General features: G+C 45.7%; 1 protein-coding gene across 1 annotated transcript in view; it reads right to left on the reverse strand.

Annotated features, from left to right (window-relative positions):
* Positions 1 to 15,624, reverse strand: part of ZNF512B (zinc finger protein 512B) — a 45,013-nt gene that overhangs the window by 19,710 nt on the left and 9,679 nt on the right. Inside the window, exons 2-6 of the mRNA XM_083361046.1 lie at positions 9,040 to 9,165; positions 7,176 to 7,255; positions 4,656 to 4,784; positions 3,195 to 3,373; positions 1,888 to 2,144 (exon numbers count right to left, since the gene is read on the reverse strand). Of these exons, the coding sequence (XP_083217172.1) occupies positions 1,888 to 2,144; positions 3,195 to 3,373; positions 4,656 to 4,784; positions 7,176 to 7,255; positions 9,040 to 9,163 (769 nt within the window). The 5' untranslated portion in view covers positions 9,164 to 9,165. The remainder of the gene's footprint in view (positions 1 to 1,887; positions 2,145 to 3,194; positions 3,374 to 4,655; positions 4,785 to 7,175; positions 7,256 to 9,039; positions 9,166 to 15,624) is intronic.

Consider the following 15,624-nt stretch of genomic DNA (forward strand, 5'->3'; position numbering starts at 1 on the left):
CTGGGAGCTTCTGAGGTTTCGCTAATTAGTATCCATACAGATTCCAAATTTGTCTTCATTAACATAAGGACTAGAATCTTGGGTTCAGAAAATAACAACCCAAGAGAGAATGCATAATCTTTCCACAATGTTTAGAGCTGAGACTTCCAAATGCTGGTGACCCAGGCAGGATAATTTCAAGGAATGTCCCCCCACCACCACCACCAAATAAGGAAGATACTGCAAAATCAACCAGCAGAATTTACTTTTACAATAAAGGTATACAGGTAGTCCTCGGTTTATCACCACAATTGAGCCCCAACTGACTGCTGCTAAGCGAGTCAGTTGTTAAGTGACTTTGGCCCAATTTTATGGACTTTCTTTCCACCCTTGCTAAGTGAATCACTGCGGCTGTTAAATAAGTAATCTGGTTGTTAACTGAATCTGGATTCCCCATTAGAAGGTCGCAAAAGGGGATCACATGACCCCAGGTAAGGGCAACCGTCATAAATAGAAGCCAGTTACCAGTTGTCCGAATTTTGATCATGTGACCCTGGAGATTTTTTTCCCCTAATAAGGATGAAAAACGGTCACAAGTCACTTTTTCCAGTGCCATTGTAACTCTGAACGGTCATTAAACGAAACTGTTGTAAGTTGAGGATCACCTGCAATGGCCTTGGCTAAAGAAAGGTAGGCAGTTCTGCTTATGCAGAGATGTTGGTCAGTTTAGAATTTAGATTGTTCCAGGAAACACGTCTTATCTATTTAAGTTCTCACCATCTACATCAACAAATTAATAATACAATATAATATTCTTGTTTTCTAATAATTTCCAAATATCTTAAATTTTCGTAACCAAAATTTCTTTTATTTCAGTGTTTAGTACTTCCTCTCTCTTCCTCTTTGTACCTTCTATATCATATTTAAGCTAATAATTTTCATTCTTACTGCTACGTTAAGCCATATTTATTACATTCATATATATGTGTGTGTGTGTGTGTGTGTGTGTGTATGTATATGTATGTATGTGTGTGTGTGTATGTATATGTATGTGTGTGTATGTGTATGTATATGTATGTGTGTGTGTGTGTATCTATATCTATATCTATATATCTATATCTATATCTATATCTATATATCTATATCTATATCTATGTGCAAATTATTCAAATTGCTAATAAAGAATTTCAAAAAGCCTTGACAAATACTTCACACACACACACACACACACACATATATATATATATATATATGTGTGTGTGTGTGTGTGTGTGTGTATATATATATATATATATATATATATATATATATATATGTATATGTATATGTATATGTATATGTATATGTATATATATATATCAGAAGTTGTGAGGAATTGTGACAAAGGGAACTGGGGTCATTTAAAACTTGGAAATGATAAAATATTAAACACATTAAATTTAAATATCGATGGAAAATTAAAATTGGTAAAAAATTCACTAGGTTACAGATTGTCTATAAGACTGAATGTTAAAACTGTCAAGATACATATAAACTAAAAAATTTTGATCAATGTAAAAGTTATTTTTCATTTGACTGATGGAATAAATAGTGCATTAATTTAAATACGAGACAGTACATATTAAGGGGAAAAGGGAGGAAATATTTACTGTAATAGTTTGAGATTTGCACGAATGACATCTGTATGTAACTGAATTATTGTAACTCAGCCGCCACGTTGCTTTTCAAAGATATAATTCTAACATTAGAAAATCAATAAAAAAATTAAAAAAATAGAATTTAGATCGTCCCATTCCACAACGCAAGCAACACACCACGCGTCCTTCTAATTGTAAACTCAGAGGAAGGGGTGCCTCTGCGCCCCCCACCCCCCAAAAAAAAGTTTGAAAAATGCTGCTCTAATCTTACTGTGCTTCATCCTTTCGGGGTCTTCCTCCTGCTTAAAGGCCTGCCTGCTCGCCTGATGTTTAGCGCCTCGGCTGCCCGGCGTCTGGCCCAGCGGAGTTGCAGCCCCTTCCCCGCCGCCAGCCGCAGCGGTCTGCAAAACCCGGATGCCTTGGCTCACGGCCGTATGCTCTCCGTTCTCGGGGTGCTGCAAGGCGACTGCCTTCTCCACCTTTGCTTGTTTGGGGTGAAGAGAGGGGTTCACGGTCCGTTCAGCAGCTCTAGGGCAAATGGCAGAGTTAAGGAGAAGTCAAGCCGGGTACGAGGCAGGCGCAAAAAACCATGTCCAGTGAAGCTGCTCTATGGCTAAAAGCCCTTTCGCAGGAATCTCCTCAGCTAAGGTTAGCGTTAGGTACGGGTCAATGGAATCCAAAAGGTTTGGACTCAGTCTGCCTATGACTACGCTGGGATTGTAGGCTGGTTCCTCTTTTGACTCCGCCCCCAGCCTCTGCCACTCCTTCTCCTATAGCAGAGGTCGGCAACCAGGGCTCCTTTACAATCTGTGGACTAATTCCCAGCATTCCTCATCCAGCCATGCTGGCTCAGGAATTCTGGGAGCAGAAGTCCACAAGTTGTGAAGGGGCCATCATTGCCCAGTTCAGAATAGAGTAGAGTAGAGTAGAGTAGAGTAGAATAGAGTAGAATAGAATAGAATAGAATAGAATAGAATAGAATAGAATAGAATAGAATAGAATAGAATAGAATAGAATAGAATAGAATAGAATAGAATAGAATAGAATAGAAATACAGAATAGAATAGAATAGAATAGAATAGAATAGAATAGAATAGAATAGAATAGAAATACAGAATAGAATACAATGGAACAGAATAGAAATACAGAATAGAATAGAATAGAAATAGAAATACAGAATAGAACAGAACAGAACAGAAAGAACAGAACAGAACAGAGCTGGAAGGGACCATGGAGGTCTTCTAGTCCAGCCCCCTGCTCTATCAGGTGCAAAAAAAAACAACAACCACAGATCCCCATGAAGGTTCAAATCAACTGAATCTTCTCAACTAAGGGTTAGCGTCTGCTAGGAGATAACTCAGAGTCCATGGAATTCAAGGAGAGTTGGATTCACTTTGCTTCTGGCTATGTAGAGATGCTAGACTGATAGCTCTTTTGACTCCGCCCCCAGATTCTACCGCGCCTTCTCCTACCTACACCACGGCTTGACAGCCGGTGATCATTCCAGATCCAGGCAGTTAGGGGGAGGAGCTTCCCCTGCCTAGCCCCTCCTCTTGTTCCAGAGGCCCTGGCCCCTACCTTTTCTTCCCTGCCCCCTTGCTGGTTGCCTTCTGCATTTTGTTTTCTGCTGGGGGGCCGGCTGCCGGCAACGGTCTTTCCAAATGGTTCCAGAGGCAATGTTTTTCCAGCTGGGTTTTTGATGTGAAGACAGCTTCACAGTACAGGCAGGGGAAAGTGCGTTTCTCAACAACGGCGCCCTAGAAGGAGGAGAGAAAAAAGGAAAGAAGGCAGTGGAAATAGAGCAAAAGAGGGGGAAAAACGCAATATATATCTTGGCTTCTGCAAAGGCATCAAAACATGGCTGTGTGGCCTTGGGTGAGGAACACAGAGGCCCAGACTTCCGTGGGGACGACTACGGCGAGCTCCCGCCTCTATTAATAACTGCTAACAACCCCCTCCCCCCCAATTTTGGAATTTGTGACCTTTTGAAATTTTACAAAGTTATTTTTACAATTTCAAAACGTTCTGATCTTAAATTAATTCTGACTTTAATGTAAATTTATGGATTCCATTGTCTACCGCCCACAGCCCCTCTCTGAGAGAAATGGGTGGTTAAGAAAATATGAAATATAAATAAAATAATATAAAACAAAAATAAATAAATAAAATAAAATATAATAAAATACAATACAAAAATACAATACAATACAAAAATAAAAAATACAATACAATGCAAAAAAAAATAAAATAAAATAATAAAATAAAATAAAATAAAATATCCATCTTTTAGATTGGGTTAAATCTCTTAACCTGGGTAACCTCAGGTGGACTTCAAGTCCCAGAATTCTCCTCTGCTGTCACTACTGCTGCTGCTGAGAATTCTGGGACTTGAAGTTTCCATAACTAGATGGCCGCCAGGTTGGGGGAGGAAGCTGTTGTAGACAAAACACCGGTTCTGCTGTCCAATGGTGATAATCCAATTTGGCTAACAACATGAGACATCCATAGCGTTCTACCTTACTTGAGGATGAATTCATAAAGCACCCTTAAAGAGATGAGTTAAAAACCTAGTGGTAACGTGAAGATTAACAAGCAGGTCAAAGCCGCTGAGCTTTCCTTTGGCCTATTCTAGACCAGCATTTTTCAATCTTGGCAACTTTAAGCTTTGTGGACTTCAACTCCCAGAGTTCCCCAATGTTGGCTGGGGAACTCTGGGGACTGAAGCCCAAGCAGAACCCTTTCTAGAGCAGGGTTTCTCAACCTCGCCAACTTGACAAGGGATGGACTTCAACTCCCAGAATTCCCCCGCCAGCAGAGCTGACGGAGGAATTCTGGGAGTTGAAGTCCACCCGCCTTCAAATTGCCACGGCTTGAGAAAAGGGTGGTGAAAATTGGGTTGTCTCACTAAGAACCGCTTTGCTCGGCCACAGAAAACCCAGTCCCAACTGCGGTCGTAAATCAAGGACTACCTGTACACCTCCCCAGAGTTGCAACGAGTTGCGGTCACCCAACTAGGAGAGCGGGTCTGAGTTTGCTTACCCCCTGGCACCGCTGGAAGTGGTATTTCAAGCCATAGATGCTGGGGAACTCCAGCCAGCAGCCCGAATTAGGGCACTTCACCCTGGAGTGAGCTTTAAATTCATCCTTCCATTGATTCATCAGAGGCAGCTGAGAGGAGAAAGTCCAGAAAATGAGAAGGGGGGGAAGTGACAAAAAAGGAGCAGAAAGATTAAAGAATAGTGCAGCTGTGCCTTCCTCAGCTTCATCTCTAGCTAACCCAAGGCTTTCCACCGAGCCATGAAGAGTAAATATTTCCGTTCCAGGGAACAGGAAGAAGCAACCCAAGAACAGAGACTCGTGCAGAGATAAGTTACGCAAACTAAAATCCTGCAGGAAAGAGAACGACTAAAACTTCACCCTAGGAGCTCAGGGGTAGGCAACCTCGGCTCTTTTATGACTCATGGACTTCAACTCCCAGAATTCCTGAGCCAGCCATGCTGAGGGGAAAGGGAGAGGTTTCCAAGCTGAGCCATGCTGGCTCAGGAATTCTGGGAGTTGAAGTCCACGAGTCATGAAGGGGCCATAGTTCCCCCATGCTGGCTCAGGAATTCTGGGAGTTGAAGTCCACAAGCCACAAAGGGGCCATACTTCCTTCATGCTGGCTCAGGAATTCTGGGAGTTGAAGTCCATGAGACATGAAGGAGCCATAGTTCCCCCATGCTGGCTCAGGAATTCTGGGAGTTGAAGTCCATGAGTCATAAAAGAGCCGAGGTCGCCTACCCCTGCCGCCTAGCTCAATCTTCATAACTTTTGAGATGGTCCACAGCTGGGCAAATTCTGGGAGTTGTAGTCTACATATGCTAGCGGGGGAGGGGGTGGGTGGGTGGTGGATTCTGGGCTTGAAAGATAAAAAGACAGTGTTTCGCAACCCTGATGACTCGGAAAGGTGCGGACTTCAACTCCCAGAATTCCTCAGCCTGTTTTGCTGATTGAGGAATTGTGGGAGTTGAAGTCCGCACGTTTTCAAGTTGTCACCAGGAATGAGTGATAGATCCACTGGAGAAGCAGGCTTTTTCCACCAGGGAGCAAATAAACGAAAATGGGTTAAAGAGGAGATTTTTTAAAAAATATATCCAACGGCTACAGGCTTTAAGCAATCCAAGGCCTCATCATAATCCATGAAATGAATCATTGCACATGAATCTAAATAGCGTGTTTCCTCTGCTGCGGCTTAAAAGCAGCTGGACTCCCTCAGCAGTGGTGCACAAGTTCCATCATCCTCATCCTGCCTGGGGGAAATGGGAATTGGAAAATGGGAATTGGAATCCATCATATGGGTGAATACGACAGTTTGGGCAAGTGGGAGCCTTGGTGGAGCAGTGGGCTAATGCCTCCTTAAGTAACACCAGCTGCCTGCAATTAGTGCAGGTTCGCGTCCCACCAGGCTCAAGGTTGACTCAGCCTTCCATCCTTCCGAGGTAGGTAAAATGAGGACCCAGATTGTTGGGGGCAATTAAGCTGACTTTGTAATAATGCCGCTTGGGGTGTGTGTGAAAGCCCTAACAAGCAGGCATATACATAGAATGAAGGCTACTGCTAAGCACAATGGTTTGTGCTTAAATTGTAAGCCGCCCTGAGTCTTCGGAGAAGGGCGGGATATAAATGGGATTAAAAAAACAACAAAAACAAAACTTAAGTGTCTGTGTTTCTTCTGAAGATTGGAGGCTACTGTGGTCAATCTTTTCCCTCCCTCCTTCCTTCCTTCTTTCCTTCCTTCCTTCCTTCCTTCCTTCCTTCCTTCCTTCCTTCCTTCCTTCCTTCCTTCCTTCCTTCCTTCCTTCCTCCCGAGACTGGCCCAAAGTTACCAGCTGGCTTGCATGCCTAAGGTAAGACTAGAATTCACTGCCTTTTGGAGACTGGCCCCAAATCACCCAGCAGGCTTTTGTGCCTAAGGCGAGATTAGAATTTACCACCTGGAGGTTTACAAGGAAAAATTTTATTTATTTATTTATTTTATTTTAATCCCATTTATATCCTGCCCTTCTCCGAAGACTCAGGGCGGCTTACAATCTAAAGCACAGATCAATGTGCTTAGCAGTAGCCTTCATCCTATGTATATGCCTGCTTATTAGGGCTTTCAGCCCCCCCCCCAAGCGGCATTATTACAAAGTCAGCTTAATTGCCACCCAACAATCTGGGTCCTCATTTTACCTACTTCGGAAGGATGGAAGGCTGAGCCAACCTTGAGCCTGGTGGGACTCGAACCTGCACTAATTGCAGGCAGCTGGTGTTACTTAAGGAGGCATTAGCCCACTGCTCCACCAAGGCTCTTTAAAAAATTGGACGACCGTTTAACTGGGGCGGTATAAAGACCCCTGCTTTAAGTAGGGGGTTGGACTAGAAGACCTCTGGGTTCCCTTTCAGCCCTATGGCTCTACCTACTCCCCGTCTCCTGAGCCACCCTACGGGAAAAGGAATGCTCAGCCATTCAAGGCCGTTCTTTTTTTTTTCTTCCTCCAGTTGCCGGGGGAAGAGAGAAAATATAATTTAAAATCTTACGGGAATATCTTTCAAGGCCTGGTTTTCAGCCTTCGGCCTTCCTTTCCGTTTGCTGTCTGTTTTGTCGCTCGTTGCGTTTCCTGCCGGGAAAGGGAGAAAACAAAACGAAACAAGAAAGCCGTTGAAAACCAGCATCAATGATCAATGATGTGTACAGGTTTTCTTGCATGTGAGAATGCAATCTGCACCACGGCAAGAAGTGGCTGGGGAACCCAACCTTCTCTTGAGGTTCCACAAGAGGCTTTTGAGAATGACAATTGTGATGACACACCCATTCAGTTGTGCTGTTGACCCTTGCCGGTTCTACGGCCCAGGACTCTCCTATCTGCTGATCTTGCACTACAGCTAATCCACGGCTTACAACAGCGAGCAAAGGCACTGGAAAAAAGTGACTTGGGACCGTTTTTCACACTTATGACCATCCTACCATCCCCGCGGTCACATGATCAAGATTCAGACGCTTGGCAAAGTTCACTCCACAACCGTCTCACTTCGCAACAGAAAAGGTTGGGCTGAATTGTGTTCGTAAGTCAAGGACCACCTGTACTTCTTTGAGTTGTTCTACATTCTGGCTAAAGAGCTTCTTGATGCGGGTGAAGAAGGAGAGTGCAAAAGTTGGGTTGAAACTTAACATTAAGAAAACCAAGATCGTGGCATCCGGCCCTCTCAATTCCTGGCAAATAGATGGGGAAGAAATGGAGGTAGTGACAGATTTTGTTTTCCTGGGCTCCAAGATCACTGCAGATGGGGACTGTAGCCAAGAAATTTAAAAAGACGCTTGCTCCTGGGGAGGAAAGCCATGGCAAATCTAGACAGCACACTAAAAAGCAGAGATATCACCCTGTCAACAAAAGTGCGTATAGTCAAGGCCATGGTCTTCCCAGTTGCAATGTATGGCAGTGAAAGCTGGACCATAAGAAAGGCTGAGCGCCAAAGAATGGAGGCCTTTGAACCATGGTGCTGGAGAAGACTCCTGCGAGTCCCTTGGACTGCAAGGCGATCAAACCGGTCAGTCCTAGAGGAGATCCACCCTGACTGCTCTTTAGAAGGCCAGATCCTGAAGCTAAAACTCAAATACTTCGGCCACCTAATGAGAAGGAAGGACTCACTGGAGAAGAGCCTAATGCTGGGAAAGGTTGAGGGCAATAGAAGAAGGGGACGACAGAGAATGAGGTGGCTGGATGGAGTCACTGAAGCAGTAGGCGTGAGCCTAAATGGACTCCAGAAGATGGTAGAGGACAGGAAGGCCTGGAGGAACGTTGTCTGTGGGGTCACGATGGGTCGGACATGACTTTGCTACCAACAACAACATATTCTGGCTGGTATCAGCATTGATGGCGTTCAGCCGCCATGTTCTTTGACGGCCTGGTTTTCTTTTGCTGCTAATTCTTCCCAACGTCATTCCTTTCTCCAGCAGTTTTGTGATTTTGCCTTCCAGAGACCTGGCTGGTGTTTTGCCAGAGTTCCCAACCTTTTCGGGTTGGGGGTCCGGCAGGGGGGGAGGGGGGAAAAGAGGGGACGGTTTTTGTGGGAGGGGCAGGGCGAGTGGGGCCGAGAGCACCTGTGACGCTCGCGCGAGTGAGGCCCCAAATGCTCGTGACACTCGCATGAGTGGGGCTGCGCGCGCACGCAGGCGCGCACACAGGCGCACCAGCCAGCCATTCCCACAGCCCGGTTGCGAATAGGCCACAGACCAATAGTGGGTCGGGGACCCACAGGTTGGGGACCTCCGTGTTATGCGCTTCGGTACTTGCTTGTTGGTGACCCACTTGTCTCACGTAAAAATTTATGGGGGTTGCAAATGCCCATCCCTGGATTCAAATGCTGACCTCCCTTGACACCACTTGGAAGACTTCATGCCTACCCAGGTGAGACTGTTCGTAGGCTGCATGAACCTTCAGGTCTGCCTTGCTGCTTTCTCTCTCCATGTTGGCCCTGCTGGATCCTGCAAGCTTCTTTCCAACTCTGTAGGTATAGGGGTCTGCCATAGCTGAAAGAAAGAAGAAAGGGTGTCATCTCAAAGCACCTGGACATTCGGACAAGAGGGGTGGGGGGGTTTAACCTTCTGGGATGGAGATCAAAGAGTTGGACCTTAACCCAGTGCTGCTGCTTCAGAACCTCATCACAGCCCCGCTGGATCAATCTTAAAACAGAACCAGGTATCTTGCTCCTCTAAAGTGGCACCCACCAGACCATCTGAACACCCAACCAAGAAAGGTTGGTGTGTCTTAAGACTAAAAAGTCTTGATAGGCGGGTCAGCAGTAATGCATCCCTTTGAAGGAGGGTTTCTCAAGCTTAGCCGCTTTTAAGATGTGTGGACATCAACTCCCAGAATTCCCCAGCCAGCATGCCTGGCTGGGGAATTCTGGGAGTTGAATTCCAGCCACGAAAGTTGCAAAGCCTAAGGCCAAGGGTCATCAAACCTGGCCCTTTTATGACTTGTGGACTTCAGCTCCCAGAATTCCTCAGCCAGTGTGCCTGGCTGAGGAATTCTGGGAGTTGAAGTCCACAAGCAGGGGGTCTTCAAACTTGGCCCTTGTACGACATGTGGACTTCCAACTCCCAGAATTCCTCAGCCAGCAACGGCTAAGGCGAGGAATTCTGGGAGTTGAACTCCACAAATCATTAAAGGGCCAAGTTTGAAGACCCCTGGCCTAAGGTATACACAGGTACTGTAGTTCTCAACTTACAACTTGGGCGTCCTCCTGGATTCGCGGCTCAGTTTTGAAGACCATATAGGAGCCGTGACCAGGGGGCCTTTTGCCCAGGTTCGCCTGGTGCGCCAGTTGCGACCCTACCTGGACCGAGATGCCCTACGCATAGTCACTCATGCGCTCGTGACCTCCCGTTTAGACTACTGCAACGCTCTCTACATGGGGCTGCCCTTGAGGACCACTCGGAGGCTTCAGCTGGTGCAAAATGCAGCCGCGCGAGTTGTGATGGGGGTTTCCCGTTACTCCCATGTAACACCTCTGCTCCGTGAGCTGCATTGGCTTCCGGTTGCCCTCCGGGTGAGATTCAAGGTGCTGGTGATGACCTATAAAGCCCTAAATGGCGAGGGTCCAGGATATCTGAGGGAACACCTGCTGCCGGCATCAAGCTCCCTTCGTCCTGTGCGCTCCCACAGGGAGGGTCTTCTCAGGGTGCCGCCGGTAAAAGATTGCCGGCGGACAATACCCAGGGGGAGGGCCTTCTCTGTGGGTGCACCGGCCCTTTGGAACCAGCTGCCCGTAGAGCCTAGGACTGCCCCTGACCTTCGCTCATTCCGCCGGGACCTGAAGACCTGGCTCTTTGAGCTTTCGGGCCTGGACTGAGAGTATTAATTGGGGTTTTAATTGGATTCTAATTGGGATTTTATTTATTCAAGGTTAATGTAATCATTTTAATTGTTTTTAATTTCTGTAATTTGTTGTATTGTTTTTAAAAAACCTTGTGAACCGCCCTGAGTCCTACGGGAGAAGGGCGGTATGTAAGTTTAATAAATATAAATATATATAAATATAAATCTGAATTCTGTTCATGTGAACATGGGGATGCTGCAAAGTGTGAAAAAAGGCCGTAATTTTTTTCCCAATGCCGTAACTTCAGTCAATAAGTGAAGTGTTGTAAGTTGAGGACTATCTGTATTCAATTCTGAGGGGTCCTTGGTGTTCTCTTGAGCTTGCTTGTTTTCTTGCAAACGTTTCATTACCCAAGTAGGGAACATCATCAGTGCTAGAAGAGAGTGGGGCTTTTGGAGAGGAGGAGGAGGAATAGGACTGTGGGGTCCCTGGTGCTCTCTGAGCTTGGTTGTTTTCTTGCAGACGTTTCACGACCCAACTAGGGAACCTTGGTGGAGCCTTGGTGGAGCAGTGGGCTAATGCCTCCTTAAGTAACACCAGCTGCCTGCAATTAGTGCAGGTTCACGTCCCACCAGGCTCAAGGTTGACTCAGCCTTCCATCCTTCCGAGGTAGGTAAAATGAGGACCCAGATTGTTGGGGGCAATTAAGCTGACTTTGTAATAATGCCGCTTGGGGTGTGTGTGTGAAAGCCCTAACAAGCAGGCATATACATAGAATGAAGGCTACTGCTAAGCTTGTAAGCCGCCCTGAGTCTTCGGAGAAGGGCGGGATATAAATGGAATTAAAATAAAATAAATAAAAAATATACATAGAATGAAGGCTACTGCTAAGCTTGTAAGCTGCCCTGAGTCTTCGGAGAAGGGCGGGATATAAATGGAATTAAAATAAATAAATAAAAAATAAAAATAAATAACATCATCAGTGCTAGAAGAGAGTGGGGCTTTTGGAGAGGAGGAGGAGGAGGAGGAGGAGGAGGAGGAGGAGGAGGAATAGGACTGTGGGGTCCCTGGTGCTCTCTGAGCTTGCTTGCTTTCTTGCAGACGTTTCATGACCCAACTAGGGAACATCATCAGTGCTAGAAGGGAGTGGGGGGGGTATGGGGGGAGGAGGAGAAGGGGGAGGAGGCAGAGGAAGAGGAGGACTGTGGGGTCCCTGGTAATCTCTGAGTTTGCTTGTTTTCTTGCAGACATTTCATTACCCTAACCAGGTAACATCATCAGTGCTAGAAAGAGGAGGGGGGAGGAGGAGGAGGAGGAGGAGGAGGAGGAGGAGGAGGAGAAGGGGAGCTGTGGGGTCCTTGGTGCTCTCCGTCGTTTTCTTGCAGACGTTTCACTACCAACCTAGGTAACATCATCAGGGCTAGAATGGAAGGACAGCAAACGCCCATCCTTCCCGCAGTGATGAGCTTACCTAGTTTAGGTAATGAAAGATCTGCAAGAAAAAAAATATCCAAGCTCAGAGAGCATCAAGGACCCGTCATTTCGCCCCCGAGCTACAAATATTCTCCTTTTTTAATGTTCAATTCTAAATATGTCGACACAACGCATCCTTTCCCGCAGACGGTGAGCGCTTGGCCAGAGAAGAGAGAACATTACCTACGTTTGCACAATAGTCTTAACCCGGTTTCTGAATTGACTCCCTTTTCCAAAGTTGCACATTGAGCAAATAAATTAGCCGGTCCAGTTTTGCACAAAAAGTTAAGCCCTCCGAAAAAGAAAAAAAAAGTACAAATAGAAATACATCTGGTACAATCTGACCTGAGGCGACACTGTTTGAACACAGCCATCGTTTTAAAGACTGAAAAGATGAAAATAAAATAAAATAAACCTGTAACTAGGTTCATGCCACCCAAAGACAAGCAGTAAAATTATTTTAGGGGGAATAAAAATATGGATGCCAACTAATCAAGGAGAGAAGCAACCTGGAACTAAGGAGAAATTTCCTGACAGTGAGGACAATTAGCCAGGGGAACAACCTGCCTCCAGAACCTGTGAACGCTCCAACACTGGAAGTTTTTAAAAAGAGACTGGACAGCCATTTGTCTGAAATGTTACAGGGTTTCCTGCCTGAGCAGGGGGTTGGACTAGATGACCTCCAAGGTCCCTTCCAACTTTATTGTTGTTGTTGTTGTTGTTGTTGTTATTATTATTAAATTTTTGCATCCAAACTATGCAAAAACTGCAGACTCCTTTCTCCTAGAGCTGATTCCTGAGGCGGGCATAGAGATGGCAAACTAGAAGGGCACGAGAAAGGCCAGAATTACACCTATACTGCAGACCTTGTAAGTTGAGGCAGAGGTTTAACTTTAACATCTTCTAGGGAATTTTGAGAGTTTGGTCCCTCTGCCACAAAAAAAGTTTTCACAGAATACCAGGTAGTCCTCAACCTACAACAGTACGTTTAGTGACCTTCCAAAGTTACCTCAGCATAGAAAAAAGGGACTTATAACTATTTTTCACAGCATCGCCCTGGTCACGTGATCAGAATTCAGACGCTTGGCAACTGACTCGTATTGATGACGGTCGCAGTGTGTCCCGGGGTCATGCGATCCCCTTTTGCGACCTGCTGACAGGCAAACTCAATGGGGAAGCCAGATCCATTTAACGACCGTGTTAGTAGCTTAACATCTGCAGCGATTCATTTAACAACTCTGGTGCAAACAAGGTCGTAAACTCACTTAACATATGTCTCACTTAGCAACCGAAATTCTGGGCTCCATTGTGGTCGTAAGTCGAGGACTACCTGTTAACAGAGTTGGAAGGGACCAACTCTACGAGTCAAGTTGCCAAGAGTCCAAATTTTGATACCGTGACCAGGGGGATGCTGCAATGGTCGTTAAGTGTGAAAAATGCTCATAAGTCACTTTTTTCAGGGTTGTCGTATGGTTATTAAACGAAAGGTTGCAAGTCGAGGACTACCTGCAACAAGATTATTCTAATAGAGAAAATTAGAGAAAAAGGAAGGAAGGAGAAACAGAGAGATGCAAGAGAGGGAGGAGAGGAAGGAAGGGAGTAAGGAAGGAAAAAGAAAGGAAAATGGGAAGGAAGGAAGGAAGGAAGGAAGGAAGGAAGGAAGGAAGGAAGGAAGGAAGGAAGGAAGGAAAATGGAAGGAAGGGAAGGAGGGAGTGGATTACTTTTGGGAAGGAAGGAAGGAAGGAAGGAAGGAAGGAAGGAAGGAAGGAAGGAAGGAAGGAAGGAAGGAAGGAAAGAAGGGAAGGAGGAGTGGATTAGGGGAAGGAAGGAAGGAAGGAAGGAAGGAAGGAAGGAAGGAAGGAAGGAAGGAAGGAAGGAAGGAAGGAAGGAAAATGGAAGGAAGGGAAGGAGGGAGTGGATTACTTTTGGGAAGGAAGGAAGGAAGGGAGGGAGGGAGGGAGGGAGGGAAGGAGGAGTGGATTAGGGGAAGGAAGGAAGGAAGGAAGGAAGGAAGGAAGGAAGGAAGGAAGGAAGCCAACTTCAGCTTGAAAATAACATTCTGCTTTATGGGATACTGGCAGGACGGTCAAAAAAGTCAAGATGGCAGCTGCAATCTTGTCATCAAAGCCTTGCCTCTTTCCCACCCAAATGGAGAGGCTGTGATCGTGTGGTGCTGGCCACTATTTTGAATTTTTTTTAACCTCTGTCCTGTGGCCCAGGGCTGCCTTCCCGGGTGTAAAGTGTTACAACCAGAGGCAGGGCTGAGAACAAGGAACCATCATTGGAAAGGCTTGCCTCTCGGAGTTGTGGGTGTCCCTCACTGGAGTTTTTCAAGAACAGACCGGACAACCAGTTGGCCAGGATGGTATAAGGTCTCTTTCCGTTGAGCAGGGGGTTGGACTAGAGGACCGCCAAGGTCCCTTGCAGCCTTAGGATTCTATGATTCTAGATGGGAGTTTTGCACCCAACTTGGAGAATCTAGTGCATAACGGCGGTAGGTTTTTGATTTTGTACTTAATAAAAAAAAATGGATTTTTTTTTTATTTTGCACTTAACTATAAAATAACGCACAATTGCCAGCGCTCCACTCCTACTTACAGCCTATTCCTGTTGCTATGCAGTCAATCTTTATACGTTGCTTTAGTTTTGGCACATTTCACCTGGCTTTTTATTAACTTAGCAAATTGTTCAGCTTCAGCGCGGTCACCTTAACATGAAATGGTAACAGAGTTTAAATCAAGGGAAATCGCTTTCAGAGTAAGTAACAGAATCTTAAGCCCTTTTCTTTCTTTCTTTCTTTCTTTCTTTCTTTCTTTCTTTCTTTCTTTCTTTCTTTCTTTCTTTCTTTCTTTCTTAATGGGACTTATATCCCGCCCTATCTCTCGAAGGACTCAGGGCGGCTAACAAAAATAACATATAATAAGTACAGAAATTAAGATAAAATTAAAATTAAAGTCATCTGTGCAATAAATTGAAATTAAAAATTAAAAATAAATTAAAAATTGTAAACATAATTAAAATGCCTGCCAGTCCAGGTCAGCCAGGTGGAAAAGGAGTGTTTTGAGGCCGCGGCGAAAGGACTGGAGATCTTTAGCCTTATTTTACATGCGTCCCATTCACACAAAGTCCGAAAAATCTGACTGCTTAGTTTTAACTCAGATTCTGGGCTTCACGGATCAAATTAGGAACTGGTTGGTAGAAAGAATGGATTGGCTGGTTTCACAGAAGGGAGGGAGGGAGGGAGGGAAGGAGGGAGGGAGGGAAGAAGTGAAAAAAGGGAGGAAAGGAAAAGGGAGGAAGTAGAAAGAGAGGGAGGGAGGGAGGGAAAAGGAGGGAGGGAGGAAAGAAGGAAGGGAAAAGGAGGGAGGGAGGGAGAAAGAAGGGGAGGGAGGGAGGGAGGGAAGGAAGAAGGAGAGGGGGAAAGAAGGAAGGGAAAAGGAGGGAGGGAGGGAGAAAGAAGGGGAGGGAGGGAGGGAGGGAAGAAGGAGGGAGGGAGGAAAGAAGGAAGGGAAAAGGAGGGAGGGAGGGAGAAAGCAGGGGAGGGAGGGAGGGAGGAAAGGAAGAAGGAGAGAGGGGGAAAGAAGGAAGGGAAAAGGAGGGATGGAGGGAGAAAGCAGGGGAGGGAGGGAGGGAGGAAAGGAAGAAGGAGAGAGGGGGAAAGAAGGAAGGGAAAAGGAGGGAGGGAAGGTGAAA

The sequence above is a fragment of the Vipera ursinii genome (genome assembly GCF_947247035.1).
Source record: "Vipera ursinii genome assembly, chromosome: 3".
Taxonomy (NCBI): Eukaryota; Metazoa; Chordata; class Lepidosauria; order Squamata; family Viperidae; genus Vipera; species Vipera ursinii.